Consider the following 15915-nt stretch of genomic DNA (forward strand, 5'->3'; position numbering starts at 1 on the left):
CTGATGAATTCGCAGATAGGATCTTTATGTAGAGACCATGCTTTTTATCTCACTGGCACACTTTGTGAAAAATATTGAGAGCTAAGAGCTAACACTGGAATTTACAACATAATCCTCTACAATTTAGAAGGTGCCTTATCATGTGGTCATCACATGGCTTTAACAATGTAATCAAGAGAAAAATCAACACACTCAATCTCACAGGCTAAATTAAAAGGGACACATTCACATTTCCGCTTTTATCCATGTCAAAGATAGAGAAACCAGAGGGAATTTAAACACCATGGCATCATATCTGTCACAGCCCTATCTTTCCAGTGGTAGGGAGCTCATTTTTCAAGGCTACCAGTCCATTAACCTTCACAAGAACGAAAATAAAGCAAAAACAAAGAAACACTCCCTGGAGATATGGCATCGCTTCTAATCTTGCTTATAAATCTTATCCTGGGAATTTGAGGATGAAACAAAGACCTCTACCTCCCCAGGCACACAAAATGATACAGCAGCCAAAAATAAATATACGAAATGCCTTGTGGTGCACACTGTAGACAAATTTTGATTTCTTTAAAAAATGAGAATGGGGCTAGGGAGAGTAACTGATAGCATCCCCACTGAATCTCTGTCCTACCCTGTGATTTGTAACTGGGAGGGCCAAGGCATCAACCCCATTTATTTTTTAATGTCTGGGCCTGCTCTTGGTTGCCACTTTACCTAAATTCATTCACTGTATGTGTCTGGAACTATTAGCTTCTAGATAAATGCATTGTCAGAAAGTCAGAGGCCATGATAAGATGGGAAATAAGGAGATTTTGCTTGTTTTTATATGTTTTTGTTTGACTTAGGAGATAATTAAAACACAGATTGATGCCCCTATTTTAAACAAGGTAGTGAATCAATGTGAAATATAGGATTTGGGAGGACCACTTGCCACATAAATAAAATTTCTACACATCCCCACATTCACTGAATAAGAGAAGCCATAATCATCTGATACACAGCAACAGCATCACTCTTTTTTTTTCCCCTGATAGAAGACAACTTCCACAAACCTAAGCCACCTATTTTTAAATATTATTGCTTATAAAGTTTCAGTAACATTTACTGGAGCAAAGCAAAAGTACATGCTAGTTGATCTGGGATCTAACTTCTAGTGGGAGAAATTATTGATTCAGGAACAAGATTAAAATGATTCTCTGCACTTTAGTTAGAAGTCATGGCTTTTCCACAAGTAAGGTTTATTTATCACTGTGAGATGATGTAAAAATAATAGATTTTCATCAGTGTAAATGACCACAAGCAAAGTGAGGAATCAGAAAGAGACTCATTTGAGCATAGAATCAGCCAGAGGTTAGTTTCAAAATATCTATCAACTGGCATGGCGGGAACTTGGAGCCCTCGGGAGGCAGGAGTTCCCTGGCATGGCATGAGAGACGCCTCTGCCAGGACTTAGCCAGCTGCTGAACCATGGGGGCAGTTGGGAGGGGAAACTGAGATACTGGGTTTCAGGACTTCAAAGGGTTCACCAGTACAGGTGTAGTTTCTATGATCACCAGCTGAAGTCATTTGAGCTTCTTCCCACTACTACAGATGCGGTACAGACCTCAAACAGCCGGCAGTCAGACCGGTGCTAACTTGTTGAATGTCAGACAGGCGATAAATGAATTGTGCTCCTTTAGCAATTTAACCTACATTTCTTTTTCTTTTCTTTTAAAGATTTATTTATTTATTCATATCGAACTGGATACAGGCCAAAGGTGCAGGGGATGAGACCTTCACTAGAGACAAATTGGGGAGCAGAACAGGCAGATGGATGAAGTACACTGCTGAGGGGAGCAGCGGGTGGGTCAGCTCCGGTAAGGGACGGGGATCAAACTTGCACTGAAGCAGCTGCAGACAGCTTTCAGTGCTGTGTCCTAACCCGTTGCGCCACCAGGGAGGGCCCTGACCTATTTTTCTACACTAGTCAAGGTAGACACATGTGGTGAGATTTTGGCTAGTTATTTGGCTGCTCTAAGATCTCTACCAGCTGATGGGTGAATTTAGAAAACTCTTGTTTCTTTTTTCTCTATGGCTTCCAGCACATATTCCTGTAACCTCAGAACTCAGGGCAAGTCACTGCTTCACATGGGAAGCAGAGGCACTTCCCCCATGTGAGCCAAATACAGATAAGAAGTGGAATTTACATTCTATCCTGACTTCCGGCTGAGGATCAGCCACCTGGGAGCAGACAGGAGAAGGAATAGTTTCTCCAGCTGGTACCCTTGTCTCCTTTCTTCCCCTTTTGCTTCCAATGTTTGTTTCTGTATAAATAACACAATAGTAGCTCTAAATTGAACTGCTTGGAGTGACTTCTCAGTCCTGATACCTTGTAGAAAGAAGTACAAACGATAGCTATCAGCTGAATTTTGGATAAACTTTGTTGATAACTGAAAAAAAGGGCCTATTGCTCATTCAAAAATTTTCAATATTAGGCAAATGACTGTCTTATCTCAAAGGAGTTTTTGTTGGTGGGTGTCTGTACACTCTGTACACTTGACAGACTCACAACTCACATGTAAAATGCCATAGTTTTGAGTATCATTAATTTTGAATACCAGACCATTATCACAACCAACATCACAAAAAATCATCAGAACTACAATAACACAAATTTATTGACTGAAAGAACAAGATCTACTAATTGTAAAGAAAAGAAAAATGTTGTGGATGTAAGATAAAGAAAGGTTAGATGTTTGCTTTTTTTCAACTCCATGTTAAAACCTGCCGAGGCAGCATTACTTTTTGGGAAATGACTGTCAATTGGAAAATACAGTTGGTGAAATCACCTAACAATTTATAACAGGGAACTTTTAGAACAGTGATTTAGCTCTTTCTCCAACAAGACCTCTTTTCACATTTTAACATAAATTATAATTATTGAAAGTTGGTTATTTTCCTATTTTGAATTAACCAGGGAATTAAAACTCTCTGACCTATAATATTCTGAGTTTATGAGTAGCATAAAGTAATTTAAAGCAGTGTTAAAAGATCTGAGATAATTGAAATAAGGTAAAGACAAACAGACTTTTCAAATAACCACTAACCTTTTTAAAGGTAAGATTCAGTGTCTGTTAAATTCCTTGAGACATGAAAAATGTTTGAAGAAGCCCCACAAGTCTTAGTTCCAGAAACCCAAATAATAGTTAAAAAAAAAAAAAAACCCAAAATGAGAAGCAGTGGATAAAGTAGTTCAGAATACCTAACAAATATAATTAACTCACTTTAGTTAAATTGAGTTTTTCAATGAACCACAACAGTCTAAAGTTGATAGCCAAGAAAGTTCTGGGAATCGTTCAGGTCTTTTCTTATTTCCCATCTTTTTCCTGCTCTCTTTCAAAACCATTGCTTGGTTGGAAGACAACAGAGGAAGGAAACATCTGGCATGTACTCACCAGCCTGGTTGGTGGTGATGCTGACTGCAGCAAACTGTCTTGGTGGCGAGCTCAGCTCTGACACCCCATTATTGGCATCGATCTCAAAGGTGTAGTTAGTGTGTGCCAGGAGGTCTGTCACTGTCACCGTGGTGTTGGTGAGTCCAAACTGTCGAGGGAGGAAGCGGACATTTGGGCTGCATGGCTCACACTGTCTGACATTCCACCCACACTTTTTACATATGATGTTGAAGGTAACATCTTTCCGGCCTCCTGTGTCCAGGGGCCAACTCCAGTCCAGGATAACCGAGGTCTCGTTTATATTAGAGATAACATTTCTTGGTGCAGATGGAGGTCCTGCAAAGTAGTTCAACAAAGATTAATGAGCTTCACTTCTGTTTTCTACTACAAGGGAAATAGATAATTTACAATGGAACCTAAAGAGGTAAATAACCATCTTGTCTTTATTATCTACTTTTAATCTGTCCTTAGAGGATCCCTGAGCTTACAGACACATGGACTCAAGAGCGCTGTCTTCCCCAGGTGATGCCTGAGGGAATTTTGACTCAAGGTTGAAGATGCATTCACAAAGTCCAGCAAAAGAATTTACCACTAACTTCAATGCCCTTGTGAATAGTTATGAAAACTTCAGTATTAGTTTTATAAATTTTAGTCCTTTTTCCCTATGACCTATGACCAGCATATAACAAGAGGGAATAGAATTGTAAAAACACAAATCCCAGGCCTCTAACCTCCCCTATCCTGTCAAATATAATGCAGGATCTAAAGATGATACAGAAAATTTTTCTTTCTGGGGGTTCTGTTGCAGGAAGTGCTTTTAAAACAAACTCATTGTGTATGATAGATGTTGCATTTGTGGTGAGCCAAGCATGAGGAGTGAAGCAGAGAAAGCTTTCAACTTGCACATGGATAACAGCGCACATGGCCAAATGCTTACAGAAAAGCACAATAACTGCAAGAAAAATAAAATAAAACAAACATGGAGGCATGGGTTGCAGCAGAACTACTCACGGGTACAAGCCATGGATGGAGAGTCTTTGTCTGCTCGGAAGTAATTATTCTCACACCTGCAGTTCACTGAACCATCTTCATGAGTAGAACTGTGAGGTGGGCATTTGGCACACTTCATATTACCATCCGAAGCTTTGTAGAAACCTGGTCGACAAGCTACAAACAAAATGGCTCTTTGAAAATTCTGTCTGATAATTTTAAAACACCTAAAACAGTTTTCAGCAGGTGAGGGCATGCATTCCTGATGAATTCGAGTCCATTTTTCCTCTGACAATTTACAGAAGCAAATAATGTGACTCAGGGTCATTTTTCTACATATACATTTGAATTTGTACTACTTGTTAAGGGAAAATAAAGAAACCCGCGATTGAGGTTATTTTGGCACAAGGGTGTGAGGAAATTTCCAACTCGTGTTTTCACAGCTTGACTTGGCATTGGGATATTTGTGGAGAAAATAAAGCAAAGCCATGTCATCATGTAGCCAGTCGTCTTTCAAATCGACACCTTGCACACTCTCTAGACTCTGCACTGAACACATCACAGATTCGCGGGGTTCTGATTGGCATCTCTGTGTGTATTTGTATCCCATAAGCAAAGGATGGGAGAAATCATGACTTTGTCTATACTTTAAGATTATTGATTGATGATCCTCATAAGCTGTGAGTTTTTTCTCTCTTGATATCATCATCCCTTAACTTCAATAGCAAAGACCTAAAATAAGGATTTCCATAAATGTCCTAGTCTATGTCTATAAATGAGAGGGAGGTATGACTTCTATTTAAACTGTTAGACTTGTAAATTGCTACTAGGTAAAACTTTGTAAATAACTATGTTATATTCTTTCTGTTCTTTCATCTGAAGAAAGAAAGAAAAAACTTATTTTTGAAGGTTAATAATGGTTATCAAAGTTGCCCATTAAGCATCCACTTTCTATTTTCGGCTTTTAAAGAAATATGCCCTGATTCTATTATTTTCATTGACTCTGATATAAAATTCAAAATGTTGAACTGTTTTATTTGATACACTTTTATGGCTACTTTGAGAAATGAAACCATAGAGAAACTCCTGACAGGAGGTCTCTTGATATTTCTCTGAGGAAGAAATCCAGGGTAAAAAAAAATTAATTTCCTTTAAATCTGCTTTGGAAGGCAGTAATTTCTTAAATCTCTAAACTTCAGTCTCAGTGTTACATCGAGGATTTACGACTTAAAGCACTTACATTTAGTAGAAGCCATATAGATTCACTTTTATCAGTGGATTCCAAAACGTTCTTATATCAACCTCATTGCAAACAACAGGTTATTTGCTTTCAAATAAAACCTTTGAGAACAAATCTTAACTTTTATAATTTTAAAATCCATTTTAAAGTAAGGAAATTATTTCCACAATAGCATATTTTGCTACTCGATGTTTCTTGGAAATATACTGCCAAAAAATGTAACTAAGAAAGATAGCAATCCTTTTTAGTTCCTACTTACAATGCTTACTCTATGGCCCTTTTGCATAAATCAAACAACCATTGGTACCACAGTGAGAGCCAGGCATATAAATTGTAATGCCCTAAACAAACATGGATTAGGATTATAAACTTTAGAACATTGTTCTAAAGTACTGGTTAGAAACTTCCACCCATATCTCGTATCATGTTGCCATGTTGCCTCAGAGGGAAACGATATAAAGTACAAACAAACTATGCACTTAACTTCTGGTTTCAATTTAGCTCATCATTAAGTGCCTTAAATTTGCAAGAGTGCATTCCTGAGTCTTTAAAAGATTAAGTACAGGACTCCAATGTACTTTGTTATTTTGTTTGCTTGTAAGTCTATCTGTGTGTTTTTATTTAAGGCATTTATGGTTTTTCACAACATTTAGCACAAAGATATTTGTTAAGCAATCCCTTTTTTTTTTTGCCTGTTATGGGTGTTTATATTATGCAATGCTTAAAAAAAAAAAGGGCAAGACAGTCATACAGTCATAGAATCTCTTCATAGCTACTGCATGATCACACAAGATTCCTGATAGTAACTTGAAAGTAACTCTAGTTAATAAACCTAGAAATGAAGGATGTGATTCAGACTGGTAACAAGGTTTTATATTATTTTGACTAAAAAATAACCTTCGAGATGATTCCATAACAGATAGGTAAATACATATGCGTAGTATTTGCCAGACATTGACTCTGATCAATATCTTTGCTAGCCTTCAAGATATAAATGTCCTCATTCGATCATCTCATTCTGACCATCCCATGCATCCTTTCCATTGGAAATGGGACACAGACTTTTTTTATTTATAACAGTTTATTTTTACATCATTTTGTATATTTTTTTGTTGTTGTTGTTCCATCTCAATTGTAAACCCCACGGGTTTCCCATCACCATGTCACCCAGGGACACAAACATTTAACACTGGCCATCTGAGCAAATACTTAATTGAATCATTAGAAAAGATTCCTCAGAAGGCATCCCATTTGAGAAAAACCACAAAAAGATAGCAAAAACTGACTGACTTGTAAGAAGCATAATTAAATATACAAAAAAGGTCAATGTGAAAACACAAGCTTTGGGCCCTCCCTGGTGACCCTGTGGGTTAAAGCACAGCACTATGACACTATGGCAGCCACTGCAGCATGAGTTCGATCCCTGGGCAGGAAGGTGACCCATATGGCATGGCAGACCTCTCCTGACCCATCCACCTCTCCACTTGCAGTGTATTTCAATCAATCTGCCTGTTCTGTTACCCACTCTGTCTCCAGTGAATCTTCTTACCACCCCTGCACCTCAAGCCTCTGTCCCAGTTCTGCATGCATAAATAAATAAATCTTTAAAAAAAAAAAGATAAGAAAACCTTTAAGTAGAGGAATGTAGCTGGTACTGATAGTTACATGATTAATAGTCAAACCCTCCTTCCTGATTACTAAAGGAATTCTGACTTTATTCACAATTGCTCTCAAATAATTACTCTCTTATTCACACTTCACTACAAATAGGGCTAGATGACCACCATTATGGTCAAATAGATGTCCAAGAAATACAAACAGAAGCCTGATGGGATACCTTTTTCCTCACAAGATGGTCAACAAGCAACTAAAGTCCCTCTATCTCTCTGTACTAGCCCAGTGTTTACCAGGGACATCATGCTACAATAGAAAGTGCTTCTTTATGAAATAAAAGGGAAAAAGGGAATTCAGTTGAGATGTACTAATAGAGTTTTAGCTTAACTGAGGTAAAAAGATACTAAGAAACTTCATTGGCCAGTCTCTGTTTTTAATTAAACTGTGAGGACACTTAAGTCCACAGAGTCAGGAGCTACACAATCAGGGACAGATTCCATGCTGTATCTTTTAGCGTCTGGATAAAAAATAGGCTTTAGCTACCAATTTATATGTAATCATTAAACACCATTATTATAAGTGTTGAAAAATAGCATTGTATGTAGTGTAGCTATCTTTACTATTTTAGAAGAACTTTCATATGTACAATCTCAACTGAATCTCACAACAGTTTTTTTTATAATAATAATTAAGATAGATACTAGTTTACTCATTTTACAAAAAGGACTTTTGAAGCACCAACAGGAACAGTAGTGTGTCCTAGATATCAAAGAAATGTAACAGTACATTCTGAAGAAACAGATTTCTCTGCTTTTAAGATTTTATAAATAGCTTACTGAAAGAAAATTGTTCTCTAAAACTATGAATTATTCTGTTCTCTATCTTCTCACTAGGACATTGATGTGTAACAATAATTACATAACCTGAAAATTATTTAATTAAATAAGTATAAGTCTCCAGTCATGGATTTCTAGTAAGAAACCACTTCAAAAGTCCAATCTCCTCCTGTCTTCCTCTAGGCTTTTCTCTCTTTTTTGATGTCAAGTATTTTATGGGTTGATGACCAGCTTTTTTTGCTGGAAGACAGAGGGTAACAATTTACTTTAAGAATAGGATGACATGCAATATTTGGGCAACCTACAAATAAATTTTTCCTTTCTTGTTACAAATAGCAATTAATTAGTCACACCAAAATTAGTCACTCATTTGAGAACAGGGCTGAAGAATTTATATTCAGTAACAAAATTATTATCCTAGCAGAAAACATTCTCTTTATTTGCATTTATTTTTTATTGAGTTAATATTGGTCTACAATATTGTATATGATTCAGAGGGTATAATATCACGCTTCTTTAGATGTATTTCACATGCCATACTCACCACCCATGTTCCTAAGAGTCATTAAATATTTCTTAATCATCTTTTTTCATAGTAATAAATATTAGTGATTATAACTTGAAAGCACCTTTTTCCTTGCAGGTAAAATTATGATAAAAGTAGCTGCCCAACAAAGACATGAGTTTCCACATCTAAAAAAATCCAGGTAAGAAGCAGAATGCTAATATTGATATGTTAATATCCACTCTTAATATCAGTTTTAAGGGATGACTTACTTTACTTACTACAAAATAATTAAAAAAAAAGCACAACAGACAAGATGGGTAGACTAATTATACTAATTCAGATTTAAAATGTTAAATTTAAACTTAAAAACCCTTCTTCTATCTAGCTGTCTTTGCCTGGGGAGGCCACCTGTGAGAGCAGTGCTCATCTAAGTTAAATACACACAAAACCTGCTTCCGAATGACAGAATTCTGACTTACAGCATTGCTCAGGTGACCGTAATCCGTGGCTATAACAATCATAGGCTACTTCAATTAGATTCAACCCTAGGGTTGTAAAACCAAAGTGTGATTATCAGCTTAGGAACATTTAAGTAGAGACAAATTACCACCATTTTTCCTGTTTGTGTGTGTGTGTGTGTGGGGGAGCATCCGAAAGATGTTTATTTCTTTAGACAAAAATCTGTAATACAGATTATTGGATTAGTTCAGTGAGGCAGGATACTTTCATCTCTGTTTTGATAAATTAAAGTAGAATATCCCAAGAATTAAGTTACTAACTTAAAAATGGGAGGTAGAGCCCCCTCAAGCCTGAGCAGTTAGCATCATGGATTTAACAGGAATCAGACTTTTTCAGGTAATGTTTGAATTTCATTCATTTACTTTCAACAAACATGTATTGGCCACCAAGATGACCTAGACACTTCATGATAAAGACTTGCAGTGATATATGTCACAATCTTAGTTTTCAAAAGGAGCTCAATTCCATATGGTACTATTATATTAGAAATAGATCTCCTGTCTTGAGATGTGAATGCCGAGCTACCTTTCAATCTGACGTTTTAATGTTGTCTTTGCTGAGAAATTCTCTGATTTCTCTCTCTCTCTCTTTTATCTGTAAGTGTCAAGGTGTTTCGAAATTTTATAGAAAGAGTACTGACCTGGGAAGGACAAATTGCAGGTTTTGATCTGGCCTTCTCTACTAAATAGGTTATAACTCAAAGTTGCTGAACAGATATCTACAAATTTTAATGAAAAGGTTGACACTTTCTCTTCTATAAATAAGTCTGGCATTCCATTTTTAGTAATCATTATGTATCTCCATGTTTGAGCTTGAGCAATTGAGAGATGGAGTTTTTCTCATTCATTCAGTTTATTCAGTACTACCATATTTTTCTGCATCGAACAGCTGATGCAATACATTATTTAAGTGAATGATTAGTCAGCTACTAGTTGTCTTTCACAGAATTATTTTTCTTAATTAGTAAATGATGGATATTGACTAAGCTGTCTCAAAAATCCCTCAGGTTGGACACTTTTAGAGGTTAATAAGTTGTGTACCAAAACTTTCAGACTAGAAAAAAAATTCTTCATTTTTATCACTGTTTTAGGGATTAAAATTAACCAATAAGATTATAAAATAATTTAGGCTAAGAAGACAAATAATGTTCCTTCTTGACTTAAGTATCTTGAAAAAATAAATGACTAATCCTTGAAAAAGAATTGATTTCTACCTTTTTGCATGACTTTCTTGTATCTGAGTAGTATAAATGCAGAGGCATTGTTAATTTTATGACTGGAATCAGTGAAAGATTGACAGCCTAACAACATCTCACCGTTATAATTTAATCTTAACTAAGAACATAAGAAAACTATATTATATATAGTTTTCATTTTATGTACATTTTAATTAGAGTAGAATGTTTTATAAGTTTGGGAATTATATTGTAGTGAGTTGATAGTAAAACATGCTGATATAACACCAGTTTTTAATTTTTTTGAAGGCCAGGTGATAAGATCTTTTTTTCTAATAAGAACAAAGAAAATGAGCACCTTGTTGAAAACAGTTTATCAGAGAATGCATTTCCCCTCAGTTAGTCTGCAACAAGTTTCTATTTGCCTTTTCTTCTAATCTAGCTTTCAATTTCTCTATTTAAAATTCTGAGTGAGGGAGAGTGCGCTTGCTCATTCATTCACTGACCGCTCAACCAAGTGAAAATCCCTATGATGGGCCACAATAGAATAAAAACAAGGAAATTCTTACTGAATGTTAATTTTCCATTGAGAAAAACTAAAAATATTTTAAAAAATAATAGAAGGAAGCTCAAATAATACCAACCGGTAGTGAATGCATTAGAAATATCTTGGGAACCTGCTGAGTCTGTATTTATGAAGAGATAACAACAAAACAGGAACTAAGCATTATGGTCAATAGCAAGGCAGAATAACAAGCTGCTAGCTAGCTTGGAAAATAATGAAGAAAATGTCTGAAATAGAAATTATTTTGAGTACTACCTATACAATGAATAATAATTGTAGAAAAGCTTCGAGATAGATTCTTGGTTTCGTTCCAAAAACACATAGCTCACTTTTCTTCCAAGCTGTAATTGATGGGTTTGAGCTATGCTGATACAGAGAATGGGTAAAGTTACCATAGTGAAAGGGAAACGAATGCACTTGGTAAACTGTGGTGGCTACTGTTGAAAGAAACTGGACAGCCTTTCAATTGCAAAGTGAACTTTGTCTCCAGTTGACTAATGTGGTTGACTTTTAAGAGAAAACATGGTCCTAATTAAGGGTTAAAAGGCTCATTTCAATTTGAATTAACTTTAAATTAAAAAATAAAGCTGTTGGTAAATAGGGCCCTTTTAGTATTCAGACATAGCTCCATATACACAGTCCTATATTATCAATTCCCAGCTATAAACACAAACTAATGACCAGACCAGAACTGACTAAACAGATGATTTCCTGGCCTTGCAATTCCAGTCCTGACAGGGTCTATTTGCTGGTACAAGGTCAAAGCAACTGTTTATTCCCAAAATGAGCTGTACTCCACAATCTTACAGGAACTCTATTCTTTGCCATTTGAATAGAGGTACAATGCTTTGAGGCAAGGCTGAGCCATTTCAATACACTGGAAGTGGCTATGTTCAGTCATTAAACCCTGCCTGCAATGTGCAGCATTTACAAAGTGATCAAGTGTTTCCTTCTTCTGTTCCTTCCACTGTTCAATAAAAAAGGCCTAAGGCAAAATGCCACCACACCATTAAACACAACAGAATCAATCACAATCTTGTATGATTCAAAGATAGCTTAGTAACAAGACTTTATTGTGTTTGTTTTGGTTCCATCAGATTTAGCGAGACAGGTGCCAGTAACGCTGAAATATGTCCAGTAGACCTTCCCCACAAAGAGAATGCAAATAAGTCACTGGCCCAAAGATTGCTGTGTTTTCCCAACTTTTCAGTTGTCTCCCACTCTTAGGGATGAGCTATGTGTTGTGTGAATGGCACTAGTTGAAGTTCTTCTATTCTGAGTTACCAAAGCCCAGAGAATGAGTTCCTTTAATAAAAATGATATGATGGTATATAATGAATGGTTAAGTGCTAAAATGTGGAAAGAAAGAGAGGGAAAGACAGAAAGAATGATGAAGGGAGGGATGGAGAGAAAATCATTTTTATAGGATGTTATTATATTATGGTGAATATAAAATATATCGGGTCCAAATATACACCGAGAACATATTGAAATACACTCTGGAAATTTTTTTCAGAATAGCATAGAAGTTTTCTTTATACCAGAATAACAGTAGAAAGAAACTATTCTTAGGAATAGAATTTGGGGGAAGTAAATCACTTCTATGCACTGTGATTAGTATTTTCCAGGTTGCTTTGCAACTATAACTACAGCATAAAGAGGTCACAGATCTAATGTTCACTATTATAAATGAAGTTTATAATATAAATTTGTAGCCATTTGAAATTCAACTTATTAAAAACCTCAGATACTATTTCCAAAGGGTCTATTGTATATTAATGTACATAGAACAATTAAGCCAGTGTAATCTTATATATACAACAATATAAGAACAAAGGTAGTTATATTGAAAAATTAGATATAATGTAAGGTCTCAAATTAGAAAGGTTCATTTATGCTAGGTTCATGTATTTTCATAAATAAATGATGGTATCCATTTATATGAAAGAGTTAATTCCTCACATAGAAAGATGCTCCTAATAACTTTAAGGACAAAACACGGGACAAAGTAATACACATGTAATCTTGTTTTTATTATTTATCTGTTTTACTTATTAACATTATCACTTATCTAATCAAAAATTAAAGAGAAATTAGAAAAATATTCCACATATATGCAGACTAGTTTCTAAACATTTCAATGGATGAACACATGTATGTGTGTATGTTTGTGTGTGTGCCAATGTATGCACAAATTCAAGCTATATGTGTGGGTCAGGTAAAGAACAAAACAAAAATGTGTACTACATCTGAGGTATAAATCTACATCACTCACTCTTACACACTTATACCCACATAAAGTTTTTATTAACTTTTTATTTTATCAGATCTTGCATCTATTATTTGGTCTATGACTTTCCTTTTAGTTATTTTCTCTTCTTAAAAACATGCGATATTAGGGGAAGTTATGGTTGACTGCAAATGTTGATAGGCACACTAAAGTGAATTTCATGCTTTTGAGCTACATAATTATATCCCCACTTGGGAAAATTCATATAGAAAATTGATTTTTTTTAGTCTAGTATTTAAATGAAAACCTAGAAAATGTAGAAGACTCAGAGGAAAATAATTCTATGAACACTGCAAGATAAAATGCAGAATTACTTATCTGAGTTTATTATTAATTCTTTGTTCTCCAAAAGAGAATAGAATCTTGAGGGTTGGTTCATATTCATCAGCAGAATTTCCTTAAATCAGCTTATCTCTTTTCCCCATTTTTTCTCTTCTTCTTTTCCTTCTCTCTTGTTCTCCATTTTTTTTTTAACTTTAAAAGGACAAGCTTACTAGGAAAAGGAGAAAAGGAAAAAGAAGAACCTGCAAAGTCACTGGCAGACAGTCTTAGAATGAAAACTACTAAATTAGCTTTTCTTTTAATATAACTTTGTGTTTACATATCCAGAGGGAACAGTTCTGCAACTTTCAAATGCATACCTTAACACTTACAATATTTTCAGCTTTTCACTCCATTTTTTAAAAAAATCTATTAAAATGACTACTTGATAAATGTGTTTTGAAAGTAGGCAAATTTAAAATAAACCTATAATGTGTCATTTATAAATTGAATATTTGTACTATGATCACATAATATTGCCAAATAGAAAATATTTGCAATTTAAAAATAACTAATTTTTCTATTTGAATAACTTCATGGCCACTAGCCACTTAGAATTTAACACAGAAAGATGAATGTAACTCTGTGGTCTTTTTTCATTTATTTTTGTGTTTATAGTAAATATTTGCTTCAAGTTAGAAAGAGGTACATAATTATTCTGAAATTTATTCCCTAAATGGATAAGATTGGATTTTCCAACGGAGACATGCGTATATGACTATTCTAATTTGTATATCAAAAACACAAAAAGATTTCTCTTTTTCCCCCAATTAAGGAAAAAAGAATTTCTCAACGTCTCCCACCTTCCACCAGTGAAGACAGCAGTAAACATTTCAAAGTGTTTAATAGAATCTTATGGACAGTTACCAGAGAAACAAGTAACAGTAGTTAATGGCATTATAAGTATAACAAACAAACAATATACCTCAACTCCTTAAAGTGATGATTTCTAAATATAGAAATGAACATACTTTTATCATAATTATCACTATTATACCAAAACTTCACATTCCATGTGGGCGATAGAGGCATTGTATTAGAGATCATAGTAAAATTAAATCCACTTAGGAGGAGGAGCGAGTTAAAGTGAAGAAAAAATCAGAGAAAGATACAAAAATATTATAGAAGAAATATTGCAATGCTTGGCTTATAGATGAGAAACATCTCTCTTCTGGTACAAATAACTGGAGCATATTAAGAGACTGGAGCTTCAGGATTAGAAATAGAAAGATATCTGCTATTTTTGTTCTATCCGGTCATTTCATAGAACCAAAGATGGAAATTTTTGTTGCCACCTTGAACATTCAGGGGAGCTGGCTGACATGGAAACCATAGGGAGAAAGTGTGGCTTGAAGGAATTGGAGCTAAAGAAAGGGGGAGGTTTGGGGTGTGTGTGTTAAAATCGCAACAATTGTGTGTGTGTCTCTAATTTAGAGCACTGGCCATATTTCACAAGAGTTTCTTCAGGGAAGGCATCTCTATATATCCTTACTACTCTGTGGAGTTATTGTTCAGAATTTCACTAACTGACTCAGGGAATTAAGTCAGGGTGATTGTCTCCTTACATTGTGCATATTTAAGGGTTTCGATTTCGTTCATGAGGGAAATGAGTGGGAGAATTTGCAAGGGAATGGAACACTAGGCATAGCTAACCCTTGCAGCTTTGGGAAAACCTGGCAGTTTTCATTACTTGTTTGCATCTATGCGAGAATACTTCTTATCAGAATATGATCTAATAAATGCCATTTACTCAGTGAGACAAAGATATGAAATGCATGGGTTACCCACCCAAATATAAAGGGTCATAAATAGAAATCAACCTAAGTTTGAAGGTTTCCTAGAGACATGTATTTAACAGTTTTTCATTCTTTTGTTCCTCATCCTTATAAAATTAAAAGTGATAACTAATGTAAGATTGAAAATGGATCCAGCAACGTAAAATGAATTAACAAATTTATTTATTGTGACTATACTGCTATTAGACTGATCTTATATGGCACACCAGATAATTGATTTCCTCAATTATTCATGGTAACTGCTTCACAGTAACTTTTTTTTCCACGTCACAAGCCTATGTCTAACCAGGTGAATGACGGTGACGGAAGGGAATTCTAGCCACTGGGAACAAATGCTTAACTGTTGTAAGTCTGCTAGAAAGATATTTATGAGTGTGATTCTTTGCAGGGGAATCTGCTTATTTACCAGAGTGTATATTCTACTTTCTTTATATTATCAGCTGAAACAAAGAACTGTATTGTGTGATTAAAAAAGAAACGCCATAGTTTGCAATAACAATAATAATAATAGGGCCCTCCCTGATGGTGCAGTGGGTTAAAGCACTGCACCTAGAAGCCACTTTCGCATGAGTTCGATCCCCGCCGGCCCAGGAGGTGACCACATGGCGTGGCAGACCTCTCCTGACCCGCC

The 15915-nt window shown here is 35.4% G+C and overlaps 1 protein-coding gene across 1 annotated transcript in view; it reads right to left on the bottom strand.

Moving 5' to 3' along the window:
* The window catches only part of EPHA3 (EPH receptor A3), a 281424-nt gene that overhangs the window by 95070 nt on the left and 170439 nt on the right, over positions 1 to 15915 (bottom strand). The window contains exons 4-5 of the mRNA XM_004675278.2: positions 4443 to 4598; positions 3432 to 3767 (exon numbers count right to left, since the gene is read on the bottom strand). Coding sequence (XP_004675335.1) covers positions 3432 to 3767; positions 4443 to 4598 — 492 coding nt within the window. The remainder of the gene's footprint in view (positions 1 to 3431; positions 3768 to 4442; positions 4599 to 15915) is intronic.

The sequence above is a fragment of the Condylura cristata genome, unplaced genomic scaffold (genome assembly GCF_000260355.1).
Source record: "Condylura cristata isolate star-nosed mole 26May11 unplaced genomic scaffold, ConCri1.0 scaffold00003, whole genome shotgun sequence".
NCBI lineage: Eukaryota > Metazoa > Chordata > Mammalia > Eulipotyphla > Talpidae > Condylura > Condylura cristata.